The following is a 20,270-nucleotide window of genomic DNA, read 5'->3' on the forward strand; positions in this document are numbered from 1 at the left end:
GTGGGTCTGGCCTGCGTCTTGCCGGCTAACCTTTTTTTTTTTTCCTCTAATTTGGTGTGATTGTTCTTACTTTTATTTTTTACATTTTTCTTAAATTGATGATATGTTACATAGTAATTAAAAGCTGCAAAAATAATATTATCAAGAATGACATGATAGTAAGAGCTCTCATGCTAGTACATATATTAGAGGTGCATGTGTTCAAAATGTGTGTTTTTGGGTGCTACAATTTTCAAAATTGTCTCTTCACACACGTTGAATTTAAAAAATGCCTCCATTGAAAAAAAAAAAAAACAAAAAACAAAAAAGTGTGGCCTGGCTACCCATCTGACCGGATAAAACTGAAAAAACCTCTGCAAGTTTCAAAGTTTCCTCTTGCACTCATTTCAGTAGTTCACAGAGAGTTTTTTTTTTGGTTTTTGTTTTTGTTTTGTTTTTTTTTTTTTTCCTGATAAAATCCCCTAATTTCATAAACCTGTTGTCCATTTCCCCCAAAGAAAAATGAGCTCAATTGTCACATTCTCAGCATAAGCTTTCAAAAACCCTGATTGGATAAACCCTTGCAACCCAGTTCAGCTCAAGCAATGACCTCCATTGACATTCTTTCAACCCCTAGGGTTCACCTCCCCAAACCCTATACCCACATCGGAAGATCACACCCAATTCTTATTCACTCCAAAAGCTTGAATTTCACTCGGAAAACCCCAATTTATTCGCGTTTACTGCTTCCTAATTCATTCACAGTCTTGTGCAAGTCGAATTCAGAGTCCTCATCACAGGCCAGTGGGGCCAGCGAAACCACCAAAGACGATTTTGTGACCCGGGTTTTGAAGGAGAACCCAAGCCAGGTCGAATCCAAGTACCGAATTGGCAACAAGTTTTACACTTTGAAAGAAAAAGAGGATTTGGGCAAGAATCCTGATGTGGGTGTTATCGAATTCTTGGCGAAAAGGTTGAATTTGATGCCGAAGGCGGAGAGAGAGAACGGAGAGGGTCGAAATGAGAGTGGAGTAGGGGATGAGGCTGTGCATTTGAAGGATATTTTGAGGGAGTATAGAGGGAAGCTTTATGTGCCCGAGCAGATTTTCGGGTCGGCATTGTCAGAGGAGGAGGAATTCGATAGGACCTTGGAGGTGTTGCCGAGAATGAGCTTTGAGGATTTTCTGAAAGCAACGAGGAGCGATAAAGTTAAGTTGTTGACTTCAAAGGAGGATACCGGCATGTCTTATGTTAATGGTCATAGGGATTTCATTGTGGAGTTGAAAGAAATACCGGGTGACAAGAGCTTGCATAGAACCAAATGGTGAAGATTACCCACCAATTAGATTACTAAGAGTTAATGTTTTGTGGTTGTTTGTCTGCAGTTCGTTGATAGACTTTAAGTGCCTTTGTAGGGCTATGAGGCTGGATGAGAATGAAGGTCAAGCACTTTTGGAGGAGTACACTGGTCCACGATATGAAATTGAGAGGCACAGTATGGTAATAATTCTTTCACTCTGTTGAAATTGATTTGCGAATCTTTACTTTTGGATCAAATAGCGAGTCGTTGTAAGAAACGCCAAGTGAATCAGTAATCAATCATGTTATGGTATATTTCTGGATGATGTGAATGCACATTCTATCCCTTTATGGTTGAATTGGTTGTATATTAAAAAACTACAAAAACTGGATGTTTTGGTTTCAATAGTTGTGTATTTAATAAAATAGAAAACACGGGCAAAGAAGTCTGAAGTGTGAAACTGAAGTTAAAATCCAAATTTATAAGAAATACGAGGATGGTTGAACAGATGTTCCATTTTAAAATGTCAATCTATTCACATGCTTGCATATCAACATGTTCCTTTTTCTTTGGGTCTTAATTTCAGCTTTTATAATTGCCTCAATTAATTTATTTTCATGTCATATAAGGACTGAATGTTTGTTTATATTCTCTTGAGTGTATTAGAGCCATTTCTACACTTCAATATTTGGTTGACTCAACATTTGCATCATATATGCATTGTGTGGTTGGCACAGACAATTATATGTAGAACATAAGTTAAAAAGTCGGGAGATCCTTCTGTAACTCTTTCTATTGTTCTTCTTGAATCTGTTGCTGCAGTCTTGGGTGGGAAAAGTACTAGATTACCCTCATCCGGTGGCATCTTCCATATCTAGCAGAATGATGGTGGAGCTTGGAATGTTGACAGCGCTGATAGCTACTGCAGCAGTTGTTGTTGGGGGGTTTCTGGCCTCTGCTGTATTTGCTGTTACCAGTTTCATCTTTGTGGCCACTGTATATGTTGTATGGCCTATAGTCAAACCATTTCTGAAGCTTTTTTTTGGTCTCATACTTGGAATTTTAGAGAGAGTTTGGGATAATGTTGTTGATCTTTTCAGTGATGGAGGGATTTTCTCTAAGCTCTCTCAATTTTACACTTTCGGCGGTGTATCTGCCAGCCTTGAGATGTTAAAACCAATTACGTTTGTCCTTTTGATTATGGTTCTTCTTGTCCGTTTCACACTTTCGAGAAGACCTAAGAACTTCAGGAAGTGGGTAAATGTTACTTCATTATATAGTTTGGTTTATTGTCTTCTCTGTTAATTATATGCCTGAATTTGGCTGTGGATTTGATCAGCAAGGTTCATACTAAATATTGTTTTTTTCATATACAGGATCTGTGGCAAGGAATTGATTTTTCACGATCTAAAGCTGAAGCTCGTGTTGATGTTAGTTTTTAAGATCACTCTTTTGCACATTTTTCCAAATTTGTTAGACTTCTGGATCACATTCTTTAAATGTCCATTTTTGGAATGACACTCTTTCAGGGTTCAACTGGAGTTAAGTTTAGTGATGTGGCAGGGATAGATGAGGCAGTGGAAGAACTCCAAGAGGTTTTGTATCTGCCAATCTCATAGAATATATCACAGATTATTGTACATGCTTGCTTTCCTTTCTTTTGCTATTTTCTTTCTCTATTACGGCTGAGCTATGAATAAATTTTGGAATCTTTATGAAGGCTGCTAACAAAGAGGAAAAGAAAAAATAATGAAGTGATTTATCTCTTTTCCTTGTGTGATTTAATGAAGGTTTAATCAGGAGGTCAAAGGTCTTTTCCCTTGAACTTACGATAAATGTGCTTAAAGGTTGCAAATTTTGACCATACTTCTGGTCAGTTTTTATTTTATTTTATTTTATTTTATTTTTCAGTGGCATTATTTCAAAATGCTTAAAGGTATGATTTTTTTTTTTTTTTTTAAAAAAAAGCATGAACTTTTGATTTCATTTGTTGCTTAGCTTGATGGTTATCTTCTTTTATGTATTCCTTGTGACAATTTTTCCTTAATCCTGATTTTCTGATTGTTTTTTTGAAATGTTAGTTCTCTCCAGTAAATTTGTAGTATTTATGAATTCTTATATATGGAAAGTCCTTGTCTCATTTTAACTATAGTCTGATTGTAATTAATGAAAAATTTATTAACATCATTAACGTTATAATGACTAGTTGGTGAGGTACTTGAAGAACCCAGAACTGTTTGATAAAATGGGGATTAAACCTCCACATGGAGTTCTTTTAGAGGGTCCCCCTGGATGTGGCAAGGTAGTTATCATCCTCTGGTTTTGCAATTGTGTGGGTGAAATTTTCCATAAGGATTCTGAAGGTTTATTCATGATTTTACAGACGCTGGTTGCTAAGGCCATTGCTGGTGAAGCTGGTGTTCCATTTTACCAAATGGCCGGATCTGAATTCGTTGAAGTTTTAGTTGGTGTTGGTTCAGCTCGTATTAGGGATCTATTTATGAGAGCCAAGGTAATTTATACTTCCTATTTTGGATTTGATTTTTGTTGTTCCCTGTTGCTTGTCATTGAGCTTATATCCTTTTAGTTCACATTCTACATTCCAAACTTAGTCTTGAGTAAGTCTTTCTGGCGGTTAGAAAGTCACTGGTTTTAAATCAAGCTTTAGTTGGAAAATGGTTGTTGTGTTAGGTGAAGGAGAGGGATACTGTATGTAGATAAGAAGTATGGGGTTTCTTCGGGACGGTTGGTGTTTTGATGTGATAAGAGGTCCTTATGGAGTCAGCTTATGGAAGAAGATTAGAAGTAAGTGGGGGAACTTTTCCAAATTTATTTTGTTCAAGGTAGGGGATTTGCACCCAAATTTGGGTTTGGCGATCTAGGTGTGGTGATGCAAGGTTTAAAGACACATTTCCTGAACTTTTTCAAGTTGCACGGGATGAAAGATGTATCGATGGCAGAATATACGTACTAGTCTAGTGAGTTTTCATTGGAAGCCAAGATTTTCTCAAAGCAGAGCAAGATTGGGAATCAGAGTCCTTGGTTTCACTTCTTGAAATACTTTACCAAGGTTCATCAGGAGGGTGAGGACAAAATGATTTGGACTCCTGCTAGAAGCTGTGGCTTTGAGTTTAAGAGGTATTATAAGAAATTAAGGTCAGGGGGTGGCAGCTCTTTTTCTTGGAAGAAGTTCGGAGCTACACCAAAAGTTGCCTTTTTTTTTTTTTTTTTTTTCAGTTGGACAATAGCATCAGGGGAGCAAGCATGGAATAAGCATTGTGGATGGATGTTGCATGTGTAATTTGAATGGGGGAGACAGTGGATCATCTATTTCTTATCACTACATCAGTAACAGATGTGGACTCTTGTGTTTTGCATGTTTGGAGTTAAGTGGGTCATGCCGAAAATGGTTGTTGAGAATTATTGCATTGCTTGAGAGGACACTTTAGTAGATATTGTTGTGGTCAAATTTGGAAGGTGATTCCTTTGTGCTTAATGTGGTGTCTTTGGAGAGAAAGGAATGCAGAGACATTTGAAGATGTTGAATCACCAATAATGAGGCTGAAGTTTTTGTTCTTGAGAGCTCTTTATGATTGGATGGTGGCTACTACATTTTCTTTTTCAAATTTGTTGGATTTCTTCAATTTTTGGAATTTCCTTTTTTTTAATGAAATTTATTACCTAAAAAAGCACCATGCAGCACAAAACATTGATTCTCTCCACATTGTGTCACTGGGTATTAACGAAGTTTATTTGTCTGGAAAGCACATTAACTGAATATTTTCTATTTTTGTAAATGTTGTTTACTATATAGATGCAATTTTGCTTTATTGTATGGAAGATCCTTGGACATGTTTACCAGAGATAGGGCTAGTGCGGCACACTATTATTATTATTTTGTTGTTTTGCTTAGTTGAGGTGGCATTTTAAGAATAAGTGAACTTTGTGTATTGTTGAAGTGAAATCAAGTAAAAAAAAAAAAAGGCAACAAGGAGAAATGAAAAGGCTAGATAATTGAAAGCTATAAAAGTTTCATCGACTTTTTTTCTTCTTTTGTTTGCGTGTCTGCTGCACAAATTCATGTTTGTGAAGAAAGGTGGAGAGACTTATCAAGGAAAAGAGGACGAGTTATGGTTTCCCAAGGACACTTGTACATCAGTAACATAGTATAATCTTACGTAGTTTTCTGGCTAAGCAGTATAGGTTTCTGGTTATCATTGCAGTGTTCCCTTGGTAAATTAGTGCTTGGTGTATGTGCTTACTTTGGAAGTAATTTTCTGAGAGCATCACAATTTCCTCTGTGCAGGTAAACAAACCATCTGTCATATTCATTGATGAAATTGACGCATTGGCAACTAGGTACGGATATGTGTTTGAACAAAACAATAACTTCATAAATATCTCAATTGGTGTGTGTGTATTATGTTTGTGATAAATAGAAGAACTTCATGAAGGAAATATTATACCTGGTTCTCTCTCTTGTCCGATGGGTGTTGCTTGAACTCATTTTTAAGCTGAGGTTATAGGGGAATCTGGAAATAATTTTGTTATTTCCACATTAGTGGATGGTGGATAAATTGTGTTAGAACTCGTGAATAGGTTTGCATGTTATTGGTTGGCTCGGAGCCATTGTCTTTTCTTGCATGTATCAGATATGAATTGGTTAGAACTACATAGATTTTGGTTCCATAGTATATCTTGTTTGTCCCTTCATAACCCTCGAGTCAGGCCTAAATGCTATGCTAGGATATGCTGTGCTTGGAATAGGTTTTTTGAATGAGACCATATTTAAGATTGAGATACATGAGATTCCCGGGGTACCATTTTCATTTAATGTGATAGGGAAAATGATGCTGTCCATACAATTTGATTGGGGAAGATAGAGTGGGTTTCTTTGAATGTTGCATGATCAACAGTAAAACAAATTTTAGGAAAATTTATGAATGGCTGCGAAATAAAATATGCCAAGTTGTGCAAGGTTCTGTCTATCAATAGTCATGTTCAACAAGCTTTAAATGCACACAAATGAATGAATGATCATGTGTTTGTTTTTCTATGATCAGGCGTCAAGGAATTTTCAAGGAATCTACAGACCACCTGTATAATGCAGCTACTCAAGAGAGGGAAACAACATTGAACCAGCTCTTGATAGAGCTTGATGGTTTCGATACTGGTAAAGGTGTTATATTTTTAGCTGCTACAAATCGTAGGGATTTGTTAGATCCTGCACTTCTTCGACCAGGTCGTTTCGATCGCAAGGTTTGTTTTCATTACTGAATGAGATGGCATTTATTAGCTTTCAATCTCATTTTAAAAGAGAGAAAAAGAAAGAAAAAAGGAAGAAAAAAAAGAAGTTAAGCTACCTGTCTTGATTTGATGGATACAACTGTTTCTTTTTCACTTGCCATCATATCTATTAGTATACATCTATGTCTGACACTGGTATGCTGTTGTTCTTGACCAACTATTGGTTGGATCTGTCATGCATGATAGTTATAAATAAAAGAATTTACTGACTTAATGATGAATATGGATGTGACATGTATTCAACTAGATCAGTTTCCTGCTAGATTTTTCTTAAGTTCTCTGCTAGCTCTATCAAATAGTGGTTAGCTGGTCATTGTGATCTGTGTTTTTATTTTCTAGATAAGAATTCGTCCTCCTAGTGCTAAAGGGAGATCGGAAATTCTGAAAATTCATGCAAGCAAAGTGAAAATGTCAGAGACTGTTGATTTGTCGGTCTATGCTCAGAACCTGCCCGGTATGCATATCTCTCTATTATTTTACCAAGTCATCATTTCCTTTTTTCAAACCATGTATATAATTATCAGGATGGACGGGAGCAAGGTTGGCTCAATTAGTCCAAGAGGCTGCCCTTGTGGCAGTCAGGAAAGGGCATCAGTCAATTCTTCAGTCAGACATGGATGATGCAGTCGACAGACTTACGGTAGGACCCAAACGTGTTGGAATAGAATTGGGACATCAGGGACAATGTCGTAGGGCTACTACTGAAGTGGGAGTTGCAATGACATCTCATCTGCTCAGGCGATTTGAGAATGCAAAAGTTGAATGCTGCGATCGCATTTCAATTGTCCCTCGTGGTCAGGTCCTCTTTCTATTTCCCTAGCTTCTTTCATCCAAACGTTCTTTGTAAATATATGCCGCTCATGTTGTTTGTCTGACTTCCATCTATAACTAAGCCAAAAATCAATACCATTCCTTCTAAATGAACTATTAGTAGTCATTACTGTTATTAAGTAGACATTGTTGCTTAAGAAAAAAAAGAGTGTAGACATTGTCATATGGAACAGCCCCTATGGAACTTGTGTTTGGTATTGGAGCACTGGTTATCCACTGAGATTATGAACATGTTTGAGATTGTGTTTGAGAAATAAAACTTTTAAGTCAAAAATTATTTTTTGGCAGAAGTTTAAAAATGAAGCTGTTGCCAAAAGTGCATTTTAGCCATTTTAAGAGTAAAGAAGTCAAAAAAGCACTTTTGAAATTTTTTACCAAACATGCTAACTTTTGGTTTTACACAGCTTTTTAGGTATTAAAAGTACTTTTTACCCTTCATGACGCAATCCCAAACGGACTCTATATAGGATTACTTTAGGTTTATGGTTGGTACCTATCTTCCTGTGAGGAGTTCACCATCCTGGCTTAGTTTTTCATAGATGGATTTGACTCGGATATCTTCTTGTTGCCTGTTCATGGTGTAAATCTTTGAATTGATGCAATGCAGACATTATCTCAACTTGTATTTAATCGACTTGATGATGAAGCATACATGTTTGAACGCCGGCCTCAACTGTTGCACCGCCTTCAGGTGTGCACTTCATGTTGTCTAGTTTTGTACTGATAGTTCTTTATTTGAGTGCATCGTCTTTTTAATTGATTTTATCTCAATGTACAGGTTTTACTTGGAGGGAGGGCTGCCGAGGAGGTTATTTATGGACGGGACACGTCAAGGGCATCGGTTGACTACCTTGCAGATGCATCTTGGCTTGCTCGTAAAATTTTAACCATGTTGGTCCTTTAACCACATCTGCATTCTCCAAGTTCCTGCTTGCTTTGTTGTTTCTAATACAAGGCCCTTTCTTCCTCTCAAACAGATGGAATTTGGAGAATCCAATGGTCATACATGGAGAACCACCACCTTGGAGAAAGAAAGCTAAATTTATAGGACCAAGGCTGGACTTTGAAGGATCTCTCTATGATGACTATGGTCTGATTGAACCCCCAGTCAACTTCAATTTAGATGATCAAATTGCACAGAGGACTGAGGAGCTGATACAGAACATGTATGAAAGGACGGTTTCTTTGCTTAGGAGGCACCATGCAGCTTTGCTCAAAGCTGTGAAGGTAATTTGATGTGGGTTGCCTACAGGTGGTAGGCTAATTTATAGGGGTATTATTTGTGTTCGCGTGTCGGGTTCGTGTCGCGTTGAGACATGGATATAAGATTAGGCCAACTTCAAATTAACTTATTTAAATTAAACGGGTCAAACCCTTCCATCCTAATTCACTAATTTCATGTTGGGTTCGGGGGTTGTGTCAAAAATTGCCAGTCCTACTAATTTACTCCCACTAATTTACTCCCAGCCAACGTGTGACATAACAAAATTTTTAGAAAAATAGATAGATTAACGTTTCATGCCTCATGTAGAACTCGGTGCAGCAGTTTGTGATCTCACTATGCCTTTGCTTTCAGGTTCTTCTCGATCAGAAGGAAATCAGTGGGGAAGAACTTGACTTCGTCTTGAACAAGTACCCTCCACAAACGCCTATAACTCGTCTTTTGGAGGAGGAAAATCCTGGAAGCCTTCCGTTTGTCAAACAAGGAAAAGAGTATGATTTGGAGTATGCCCTTCTAACCCCGTCTAAAGGAGAAACCTAGTGAATGAGATACTTGGTGCAGTTCCATATTTGATATCGGCTCTGATCAGACATGGCCTATCTATCTTTTAATGAAATGATATGATACATCGAGGGTAGTTCAATTGGCTAGAGATCACACCTCATCTTTCACTAGTTTGGAGGGAAGAATGAGATATGGCATCCCTTAGTAAAACATTCCCAAGAAGGGAGAGAGAGAGTCATCCTGCAATTTTGGTTCATTTGTTAATATGAATGGTTAGATTGATATATTCTTTTCTGTTGGTAATATATGTATTAGAAGTGGGAAGAATATATAACATTTTTCTTCTTTTTGAGGATATTTTCTCATCAGTATTTATCATTTTGTTAGTTATCATATTTATTATCATTTTGAATTTATTATTTACCATAGATGATAATAAATAACAAAGTGATAAATATTGATAGGACTAAATTTCCACCAATAATTGCTTAGAAAATTTTAAAATCTTGATAACAACAAAAATTGGATGATTAGTTGACAAGTCAAGTTAATTCGGTTTGGCTCGAGTCTAATTTTAGTTAAAAGTTTTTTTTTTTTTTTTTTTGAAAATAATTATAGTTAAAAGTTGACTTATTAGAATTGGGACACATTCCACCATAAAATATAAGAGACACGTGTCTCAATTTTAACAAATTTGGTAACCGAATCCAAGTTGATATACTATTTGCTCAGCCAAAGAAAAAAAGAAAGATGATTCTATTCAAACTAAATGGGTTCGATTGCCCAATGTTGGCATGTTGCTCAAATATTGAAAACTAATTCAACTTAGAATTGGGATACATATTTCACCATAAAATATAAGAGACACGTGTCTCAATTCTAACGAATTTGGTAACTGAATCCAAGTTGATATACTATTTGCTCAGCCAAAGAAAGAAAGAAGATTCTATTCAAACTAAATGGGTTCGATTGCCCAATGTTGGCATGTTGCTCAAATATTGAAAACTAATTAAACTCAAATTACCCCCTTAATTATAGCACACACTTGGTCCATCCAAGTTCCAATAACGGCTAGCCATGCCCACACATGTTCATGGCACAAAGTAGTTTCCGCGAGACAAACTAAAATAGCCACAAAAACCAAAGACCAACATTTGTCTAATACTCGTCTCTCGAATTTCTGAGGAACTCTCTCTCTCTCTCTCTCTCTCTGTGTCTTTCTCTTTCTGTTGGATGAGACAAGTGAGACCCAGAATAAATCCGTCTACTCCACAGCTTTTTTCTGCGCGAATGAGAGATGAAGAAGCCTCGGAGCGTGTCCTTAAATACCAAAGGCCAAACCATTGACGACAACAACAAAAGCAACTATAGCAGAGATGGCAACGAAAACAAGAGGAGGAGCTTATATGAGCTTTCCTTGTCTTTGATCTTCTCGCTCTGGTGCCTTGTCTTCTTGTTCTACTTCAGACTTGGTCTTGGCCACGGAAATGGAGGTCAATTCTCACTTACTTTTTTTTTTTTTGGGTTAATGGGTTTGAATTATAGGTGAATTCCTTCTTTTCTGTTGGCTTTGTTTGTTTTATTTTGCTTTCGTCTCTGTTTGTTTTCGAGGAAACCAAACAAAAGAGCTGAAAGTTGAAGCCTTTATATCTGGTGTTTACCTCTTATGATAGGGAAATCAATCTAAAATAGCCAAACAAACGTGGAATAGAAATATAGAATTAATTACTTGTCTAAGACGTAGTTCAGTTAATTAGCCAAGTAATTATACACGACTTAGATAAGTAAGAATTTGACATTTTTATTTGGAAAATTTACCATATGGAGTTCCATTATTGCCTTTCTTTCCCTTTCCTGTGGTTTTTCTGCAACCTTTTGTTTCTGAGAAGAAATAATTTAACTTGAAATCTTAAAACGGGTGGATTTGAATTTGATAAACTACCAGTGACCCGATGATAGGAGAGTGTAATTTTAATCAATTTATCAATATATTGTAACAGAATTATCATTTCATAAGATTCCATTTTTTGATAATGATTTGTGTGCTTTTAGCAAATTGAAAAAAGTTAGGCTTTTATCATTGGGTGTATCATTTATTTATATCTTACATGCTGTCATATTGATTGAAGTAAATGTACTTCAGAGAATTCACCTCCTGATAACAGAAGCACTCCTCCTAGTGCTTGCAATGATGAGCTTGGTGACCATGCTTATTCATATATCACAAACGGAAGCAATAACTACATGAACGGGATTTTGTTAGAGCTTAATATGTCAACTAGTTGTAACAATCCCAATGTTCATCAGAACTTTGCAAATTCCAATCCGGAGAACAATAGTACGGAAGTAGTTTGGGGTGTTGTAGGTAATTATGCTGCTTTAGCATGTGAAGTACAACCACAAGAACCACAAGAAGACAAAACAATTAATCAAGCAGAACAACTTCCAAGTGGGAGAACTTCTAATCCCGCCTATCTCAATCTTGATGAGTTCCGAAACATAACAAGGCAAGAAAAAAGTCAAGCCTCACCAAGCCGGCTTGTTAACATCACCCACCGGCTTGAACTTGATGGAACGGCATACGACTATGCCTCTGCATCTAAGGGTGCAAAGGTGGTGGCTCATAATAAGGAAGCAAAAGGAGCTAGTAACATTTTGGGAAAGGATCATGACAAGTACTTGAGAAATCCTTGTTCTGTGGGGGACAAGTTTGTGGTGATCGAGCTTGCAGAAGAGACTCTGGTTGTTACTGTCAAAATTGCAAACTTTGAACATTATTCTTCTAATTTCAAGGACTTTGAATTGTCTGGCAGTTTAAGCTATCCAACAGAAACATGGTCCCCTTTGGGAACTTTTGTTGCTGCTAATGTCAAGCATACTCAGTGCTTCAAGCTGCCCGAACCTAAATGGGTACGATACTTAAAATTAAATTTACGTAGTCATTATGGATCAGAGTTCTACTGCACATTGAGTGTTGTAGAGGTGTATGGTGTTGATGCAATGGAGCGGATGCTTGAAGATCTCATTGTGACTTCTGCAGAACCTGTTCTCAGCATATTGCCAGATCCTAATTCAACTGCAATTCCTTCTTTAAAACTAGAAGCTGGTCCACTTGACGTTCAAAATGCCACTGAGAGTACTGCTGGTGTAGTGTCAGAGAGTGGCAATGATGGACAAAAGCTCAATGGAGCTGCAACAAAATCTTCAGCAATTTTGAACGGCATTCCGGATCCTGTAATAGAGCTTAGACAACAGCCAAGTGGTAGAATACCTGGCGACACTGTTCTGAAGATTTTGATGCAGAAGGTGAGGTCCCTCGAGTTGAACTTATCTGTGCTGGAGGAGTATATCAAAGAATTGAACCGAAGACAAGGGGATGTTCTACCAGAGCTTGATAAGGAGCTATCAAGAATATTGTCGCTTTTGGAGAAAAGTAGAGGAGAGATCAAAGATCTCTTGGGCTGGAAGGAGAGTATGGTACTGTCTGACTGCTTCTCTCTTTCTTTCTCTCTCTCAGGCTGAGTAGCTTTGTGTATCCACCTAATTGTTTGGATCCTTTGTTTCTGCAGGAAAAAGGAATTGTTAACCTTCAGCTATGGAAAGCTCTTGTATCATCTCAAATGGAAGTATTGATCAGAGAAAATAACATGCTAAGGTAGGGAATATGTCTATTTTATCATCAGAGTTCCTTTATACCTTCTCTATTCATTTATTAATTATCTTCCTCATATTAAATTACTAGTTATCCCAAAGCTTAAGCTGATAGGAAGAGATAAATTTAATCACTTAATCATTAGTTTAACACCTCAAAAGCTGCAAACGGTTATTGTTACAGTTGTTTTTGTTTAGAAATTAGAATGTCTTCTATTACTAGATGGATTGCTTCCCATTTTATCATTCTGAAGTAGTCAATTAACAATCCGCTTCTTAGATGAGAGTATGAGACATAGTCCCTTAAGTGGCACAAAAACCAAATATCTCTTGTTTCTTTATCATAATAATGCTGAGATTAAAGCTATAACTGCTATGCTTTACAATGTTAACAGAGTGATTTTTGACTGGCTTCAGGATTCTCTGATATTCAACTCAACTGAAAATCTGCAAAACCTTTACTATTTCCCATAATCAAACTAATTGCTTCTTGCATTATTATCTCATCCATTCTTCTTATTGTGTCTAATGACTTACTTATATAGCATATTTGCATTCCATTTATTTTCATGTTTTTCACACTTACTGTTTCTGACATGTTTTTTGTTTCTGTTTCCTTTATTGCCACAGGTTAGATGTTGAAAAGGTTGTAAGCGATCAAGCAAGTTTGGAAAGTAAAGAACTTTCTGTTCTAGCAGTCAGTCTATTCTTTGTGTGCTTCGCAATTCTCAAGCTAGTTTTAGCAAAAATTTTCACATTTTTTGGAGCCTGGCAGTCTGATAAGATATGCCAAACAAGTAGAGGTTGGGTTTTGATTCTTGTAAGCAGTAGTATGACGATTTTTATTACCTTGATCTATAGCTAGTCCCTCAATTTTGTAGCTCTGGTAAATCAAATCAGTGGCATTTGGGTCTCTTTCTAATTATAGCTTTTGCTTAAAGAAGAAACTTCTTTCAGCAACAGTTCGTGTTACTTTATGGGAATGGATTCACCATTTTGCTGTATGACTACATGCTGAAACTTGAGTATGGCGCCTATGTTGAAGATGCTGTTTGTCATTGTTTCTGTTTCTTGAAATTTGTGAAAATTAATGTATAGCAAGGTTTTGTGTCTCCAAAGTTAGGAAGATTGTGAAAGTAAATCTGAGATTGGAAGAGCATCATCAAGGACATCAAAATAAGGCAGGATTCTAGTTCATGCACTCAAAGTTCTCACCAGCAAACTCAACAATAAGAAGCATGTGAGATATGGCTTTTAACTCTCCCTTCATAAGTGAAGAAATTCAACATGTGAAATATTTAATTGAAATGAAAGGTGAACGAAGAAGATAAAAACTCGTGACTTTTACTCTGATATCATGTTAAATATCACTTGTTTTAAAAGCTTAAATTGATAAAAATGATTTATTCAATTGTTTAATTAATATTCGATCAAACTGAAACACTATTCTATGTTTAGTTTTCTTTTTCCTCATGGTGACTAGGGTAGGTCATCATTTCAAGTGGTGGAGCTTGGGGTACCATCTAAGTACAACACAAGGAAAAGGGGACAGTTTAATCAAACTTGGCCTTACTTGTATACTCTGAGTTTATTTTTTTCCTTTTTAAAATGGTTAATTCAGACACACACTTGAAAAAAGGCAATTGCATCCTCCATTGGGCACCTCTTTTGCCAGACATCGTAGTGTTACTCTTTTCGGCGGCTCCAGTTGAATTATTATCATTATTATCGTCCCTACTGTGGCTTCCAAGCTCTCTTATAGTTGCAATAAGTGTTTCTCCAAACAATCCACCCATTAAACTGCCTAAAAAACTGATGTTTTCAACAATCTCTTTTTTGGACTATATGCCAATAAATTATTGAGCTTGGACCACTTGTTAGGCCAATTTCCAAATATTGTTAAGTTTTATTTTGCAAAATGATTGTACTAGAGTCTTTGTTGGGGGTGTCCCTCCATTTATATTTTGCTTTGTTTTATTAATGAAATCTCACTTGTCCCCCCACCCCCAAGAACAAGGCCCAATTGTATCTTTCCAATTGGAAACATCATACTTAACTGATACAATGTGCATTATTCTCACTCCTAGTAATTGATGTTACAATAAACCAAAAGTTTGGGGGTCAAACCAAATTTCAACGCTCCAATCAACTAACCCTAAACTAAATTGGTTAGGTTTTATTCCAAACTAACCCTAATCTAAATTCTATCAACTATAAATTAGGTCATTCTATATTTAGTTTATGAGACTCATGTTCAAACTACTTTGAATTAATCCTAAATTTAGTCTGAAAGCTATTTTAGTTTATATTTAAGTCTAAACACTATATAGTAATTTATGATTAATGTGTGTGTGTATATATATATATATATCGAACCAAAACATAGATTAAACCTAAAACCAATTATTATCTCACTGAAAAAATTTATAACCAAATATATTGTTTATAACATAGTTGATTCTATAACACGTCAAATGTTCTCAAATAAGGCTGTAAATCAATAGAGCAACTCGCGAACAAGCTCCTGCTTGGTTTAGGTAAACTCAAATCAGTCTTAGTTCATTTAATAAATGAACTAACCGGGAACAAAAAATTATGCTCGATTATTAAAATGAGCTATACTCGTAAGAACTCAATTTGACTTATATAAGCTTGTATAAATTTGTATTTCATTATTATTATTTTTTATAGTATTACTTTAATTTTGTAATGAGAACATCTTAAGTAGAAAAGAAGTCTCTTCCTAATATGATAAATATAATATTATATGTGTGCGCGCGCGTGCACATAATGAGTTTATTTATAGTTGAGTTTAATCTATTTAAACAATCATGATATTTAATTGAGCAACTCATAAATAAAATCGAACTTAAATAGATTATCTAGCTTGGTGATAAGTTCTAATTTGGCTAGTGTTCGAAAAAAAATTAAATGAACTGATCTCGAACGTTCAATACTCAACTTGATTACAGCCATATTCTCAAATATATCAGCCTTTTGAAATATCATCTAAAAAAAAAAAAAAAAATCTATGAAAATGACAAAACATTGAAACATTAAAAAAAAAAAAAAAAAAAAAAGATCCTTTTACATCCCATTAATCTTATTTTCTTTGATGAGCGGAAAATACTTTGAATTTGATCAAAATTATCACACTAAAAACATGTACAACCAAATATACTATTTATGGTTGAACCGATTCAAAAGCATGTCAAATTAAAATATTTATGGTCTTTACAACGTTATCCAAAATAAATAAATAAATCCGTAAAGATGATTAACTGTTTCTGTTAGAACTTAGATGTACTGTAAAACGACTAGTCGTTATGATTGGGTCAATGTTCGGAAAGTAGTAAAAAAGTAGACGCTCGAGTTTGTTCCGAGTCAGTTACGACGACTCACACAACCACCATACCACCACCCTCGTCCTCTACCTTCTGCAAAGTGCAAACCCATTCTAGGGTTTCAAAAACCAAAAAGCTCGTTGAAGTTTCTCATCAAACGACGTCGTACAGTGCGACTTTACAGGAGTTCGGAATAATTTGATTCCCTAGGGTTTCATGTCCTTCGTAGCTTTAATGTCTTGTGAATGGACTCAACCCAATACTTCCTTGTAGCCGCGACAGTCACCGCGCTCTGTTTGTTACTCGCGCTTCTCGCCGTCCGATCAATCGCCTTCTGCAGGGGGGCCCCCGAATCGGAAGGGGGAGACTCCGCCACGTCGGCAGCGAAGAGGGTTTGTAATTGCGTTTGCTCGTGTAACGGTGGGTTTGCGGTCAGGGATATGGTGGTTGAGAAGGCTGCTGCGGCGGCGGTGGCGGAGCGTGCGACGGGCGCGTCGATGATGGAGCAGCTGGTGCCGGAGATTACCACGCACGCGCTCAGCTACTTGGACTATCCGAGCCTGTGCCGCTTGTCCATGACCAACTCACTCATGCGCAAGGCTGCCAATGACGACAATGCGTGGAAAGCGCTCTATCACAAGGTAAATTGCGAGTGTAATGAGCAACTTGCGGATGATATTGTGGTTATTGTTGAGAATTTTGGTTTAGAATTTGAAGCAAATTGAGAAGAGCTAAAATATTTTGGAACCCAATAGCAAATTGAGTGTTAAACTTAACAACTTTGCATTGGGTTTTGTAGAATTGGGTTTTTTGGTGTAGTTTGAGATGTGGGTTGATGAGTTTAGGCTATTCTGGATCACATACTATGCGTGTATCTTGCCAAAGATTGAAAGGAATTTCTTTCTTATGGATGAAATTGGGGTTATTACTTTGTTAAATCCAATGTGGGGTTTTTCTGCGGCAAAATCCGCATGTACCCTCTACTGTTTAATGTAATTTTGTTGAAAGCAACGTGTTTTATCACACTGTCTGTTTTATAGTGTTGTTGGAGTCGACTACTTTCATCAACTCCATTGTTAAAATCATTAGCATTAATATACTTGACCGGGGTGAACTCGAACACTTACTCACATCTCTTATGGAGTTTTGAAATTCACATGCAAGAGTGGAATATGGCTTGGATCATTCCATCTTGACTGGAGATAATACCCATGCGTTCGGTTAAGTGTTCTGGAATGAGGGATAGAAAATATGGTCTATTTAACTGAAAATATTGGTTTCATTTCTTTGGATATAATGATTGCAATATGGGGCTTGGGTTTCCATTAGCTTGCTTGCATGCTCTCTGTATGTCATCTGCTGTTTATGCACTGAAACTTTCTGGATGTATGGATAACCTTTTGTTTCTAAAATTATTTTTCAGGACTTCACGTTGGAACAGGATAGTGTGACGCCAGCCAATGGCTGGAAGGCTTACTATGCGGCTACAAGAGCTATTGTTAATATTAATGCTGAATTCTTTAACATCATCAAAGAAAGGTCTATTCAAGCAATGAGTCACTTTTGGCGCAATGCAGATTATGTAAAGTGTGTTCATGCCTCAGGAGAACTCTTTTCAGGGTATGATGTTTTAGACTTGATATTTCGATTACTTATTTTTTTTTAAAATGATGTTTTAGACTTGCTTAGAGAAACCTGGTTCATATATATCATTTATGGTGCTTTATTTTTTCTTAGAGAATATTTGGCTTCATATATGTGTCTCTGTTAAGTTCATCCAGTGATGGAAAGATTCCCTTTTGTTTTTTTTGTTTTTTAATCTGTTTTTTACTGCTATTTCATGTTTGGCCTGTTTTAGCAAGTAGCCTAACCTATATGCTGCTCATATGTTCTGAATTATTGGGGTGTGGTCACATAATGTTGTCATGATATCAAAGATAGTAGCCAGATATGACCCATTAGATCTTGGATATGTACTGGAGATTTTAGTAACTATTTTAGGAGGGATTTTGACGTATGGTGCGATAACATTGTGCTGCTATTCTTTGTTTTTTACCTTTTTTACCTGGGTTGCTTCAACTGTGCTATAGCCATGTAGCATGTAGCAGGAAAGAAAACATGTATTCTACTTGGTGAGCCAAGCCCAGGAATACCTGCTGCTGATATACTTGAATCTAGCTGAGATTTATGACATGGTCTTCATGTAGGGATTTGACATAGTAGGCGAGCTGCAAATACCCTACACGTGTCAATGACCATACCAAGCAAAGGTTGCCCACGTTTAGAACTATGTGCATATATTCGTACTGAACTAATTACGCATTTGTTATGTACAATTTATGCTTAGATACAGTCTATGTGCATACCTATGTTCATATGTGTGCACCGCATGCACATGTATATCTGTAGCTTTTTATGTGCATGTATAAATTTATGCACTTGGGATGTGATTGGTATTACTGTCAGTTGTTTAGTTTTGCTCGTCTGCAGAATGGCAGCTCTTAGACTTTTGGCTTGTTCAACATTTGGTTTGTTAATGAAGTTTACAGGTTGATCTGTAGTTCCTAAGGAAAAATGTTGGTTTGTAGCATTATGACAGTTTGGATGAAGCTGCTATATGGCAGTTTTTTAGCCCCGCTTGCCTAAGTTGTCCGATGGGGCAAAGTGTTATTTAACTTCATAGTTAGAGATTCTTCATCAATTTATTGAAATCGAGTGTAGAAGAGACTTGTTCTTTAAAAGCAGGGTGCTTTATTTTAATGGTGGAGACATCTAACCTACAGGAGCACTGTGGATGTAGCATGCTCTTAAGATAGGATCCTGAGACAATCTCTTCTGTTTTAGTAACGGAAAATAGGGTAAGGTGGGTCCTAGCCTGTGGCCCGGGTATTATATATTTTATTACTGTGCATTTTGCAAGTAAGAACATCATAACACTTTATCTGAATTATTTTTTAATATGTACCAAATCAAAGCCCTGGCTTGAACTTTTACCTCCATCTCTTGGTGTGGTCATGATGCCAATGTTTTAGACATCACTATAGATGACAATGTTGCTTTAGATAGAGAAAGACATTGTTATATGTTGACATTTTCATTCTTGCAAAAGCTGTTGGGTTTGCAGGGACTTTGAGTTTTTACCTAAATTCTACTGTTATGGTGTGTTTTTTTTTTTTTTATGTTTGATTGGAACTAAACAGGAGCTGAGTCATCTTTGTTTCCAACTTCAGGTATAATGCTGTAATACAGAGTTGGCAACTTGCATTTAATTGGGAGCATGGGGTCAACTTTCAAGTTCGAGATGTACGGGCTCGTGTTCTGACAGACATGGCCTGGGTTACCATGAAAACCTTCATCGACATCGATTCGGGGCCATTCAACGTAACTAATGTCTTTGAGTTCCATAATGGGCGGTGGTATATGGTGCATCATCACAGCTCTGTGATGCTCATGGATGGAGAGGTGGAGCAACAACTTGTGCATGCATAATTGAAGAAGAAGAAGAGATGACACCAATGAGATATTAAATACTAGTCACAAAAAATAGTGGTATTTGTTAGATGGAACAGCTTGCTTGAAATTTCACTGTGATTTCGTCGGATTATCCCTTTTGGTTTTGCCAACCCCCAGTTTTGATTGTTTCGTGGTAAAAGGTCCCCCTTTCTCTTTTTGCCTTTTCTTTTTCCACTCTTTATCTTTGTTGTTTTTACGTTTTTTATTTTTTTTAAATATAGTTACCAGAGAAGAAATTAGATTCAAGTATAATATGCAGAAGTTTAATTGGAAAGAAATTAACCATTTCCTTTTCCACTCTGATTCACTATTCAGAGTAAATCAGGGTGGGAATTGTAGTGGAAATAGCAAAGAACTATTGGAGGGCGAATTACAAGAGATTTTCTGTAGTTTTTTCAACGGACCTAAGTCAAATCCAAGAGGGCTATTTGCCTCTTCTTTCTAGTTTTTGCATTTCATTTGCTTTCCTTTTTTGGCTTGAAAATATGAATTTTTGCACAGTTAGACTGAACCTATGGGCACTTGTAAAAAGTGGAAAGATCATAGTGAAGCTGACGGGGGGACAAATTTTGGACTTATTCTAGTCTCCGTTGCAGTTAAAATTTTAGTATAAAACTCT

General features: G+C 36.6%; 3 protein-coding genes across 4 annotated transcripts; all 3 read left to right on the plus strand.

Moving 5' to 3' along the window:
* Positions 1 to 422: 422 nt before the first annotated feature.
* Positions 423 to 9,500, plus strand: LOC132174804 (probable inactive ATP-dependent zinc metalloprotease FTSHI 1, chloroplastic). Of its 2 annotated transcripts, XM_059586485.1 has the most exons (15): positions 427 to 1,303; positions 1,395 to 1,479; positions 2,102 to 2,536; positions 2,656 to 2,709; positions 2,809 to 2,874; positions 3,486 to 3,581; positions 3,663 to 3,791; positions 5,586 to 5,638; positions 6,343 to 6,538; positions 6,926 to 7,040; positions 7,111 to 7,385; positions 8,025 to 8,108; positions 8,196 to 8,308; positions 8,395 to 8,644; positions 8,994 to 9,500. In XM_059586485.1, exons 1-15 carry the CDS (start codon positions 585 to 587, stop codon positions 9,177 to 9,179), a joined length of 2,856 nt encoding a protein of 951 aa, XP_059442468.1. In that variant the 5' UTR covers positions 427 to 584; the 3' UTR covers positions 9,180 to 9,500. The 2 variants fall into 2 exon arrangements, with proteins under 2 accessions (XP_059442469.1, XP_059442468.1); XM_059586486.1 differs by lacking the exon at positions 8,994 to 9,500 and having other exon boundaries at positions 423 to 1,303; positions 8,196 to 8,292; positions 8,395 to 8,556.
* Positions 9,501 to 10,289: 789 nt separating this feature from the next.
* LOC132174989 (SUN domain-containing protein 5) lies at positions 10,290 to 13,855 on the plus strand. The gene is made up of 4 exons (XM_059586775.1): positions 10,290 to 10,636; positions 11,287 to 12,620; positions 12,713 to 12,798; positions 13,425 to 13,855. Exons 1-4 carry the CDS (start codon positions 10,441 to 10,443, stop codon positions 13,657 to 13,659), a joined length of 1,851 nt encoding a protein of 616 aa, XP_059442758.1. The 5' UTR covers positions 10,290 to 10,440; the 3' UTR covers positions 13,660 to 13,855.
* Positions 13,856 to 16,154: 2,299 nt separating this feature from the next.
* Positions 16,155 to 19,813, plus strand: LOC132175801 (F-box protein SKIP8-like). The gene is made up of 3 exons (XM_059587858.1): positions 16,155 to 16,779; positions 17,562 to 17,758; positions 19,369 to 19,813. Exons 1-3 carry the CDS (start codon positions 16,384 to 16,386, stop codon positions 19,625 to 19,627), a joined length of 852 nt encoding a protein of 283 aa, XP_059443841.1. The 5' UTR covers positions 16,155 to 16,383; the 3' UTR covers positions 19,628 to 19,813.
* Positions 19,814 to 20,270: the final 457 nt, after the last annotated feature.

This window comes from Corylus avellana, chromosome ca3 (genome assembly GCF_901000735.1).
Source record: "Corylus avellana chromosome ca3, CavTom2PMs-1.0".
In the NCBI taxonomy this organism is placed as follows: domain Eukaryota; kingdom Viridiplantae; phylum Streptophyta; class Magnoliopsida; order Fagales; family Betulaceae; genus Corylus; species Corylus avellana.

Excerpts from the sequence above, each read along its gene's own strand:
- LOC132174804 (XM_059586485.1), top strand. The coding sequence starts at position 585 with ATGACCTCCATTGACATTCTTTCAACCCCTAGGGTTCACCTCCCCAAA. Across the intron at positions 2,710-2,808 it reads AAGCTGAAGCTCGTGTTGAT|GGTTCAACTGGAGTTAAGTT; the intron begins GTTAGTTTTTAA and ends ACACTCTTTCAG. Across the intron at positions 8,309-8,394 it reads GCTCGTAAAATTTTAACCAT|ATGGAATTTGGAGAATCCAA; the intron begins GTTGGTCCTTTA and ends CCTCTCAAACAG.
- LOC132174989 (XM_059586775.1), top strand. The coding sequence starts at position 10,441 with ATGAAGAAGCCTCGGAGCGTGTCCTTAAATACCAAAGGCCAAACCATT. Across the intron at positions 10,637-11,286 it reads TCTTGGCCACGGAAATGGAG|AGAATTCACCTCCTGATAAC; the intron begins GTCAATTCTCAC and ends AATGTACTTCAG. Across the intron at positions 12,799-13,424 it reads AGAGAAAATAACATGCTAAG|GTTAGATGTTGAAAAGGTTG; the intron begins GTAGGGAATATG and ends TTATTGCCACAG.
- LOC132175801 (XM_059587858.1), top strand. The coding sequence starts at position 16,384 with ATGGACTCAACCCAATACTTCCTTGTAGCCGCGACAGTCACCGCGCTC. Across the intron at positions 16,780-17,561 it reads GGAAAGCGCTCTATCACAAG|GACTTCACGTTGGAACAGGA; the intron begins GTAAATTGCGAG and ends ATTATTTTTCAG. Across the intron at positions 17,759-19,368 it reads TCAGGAGAACTCTTTTCAGG|GTATAATGCTGTAATACAGA; the intron begins GTATGATGTTTT and ends TTCCAACTTCAG.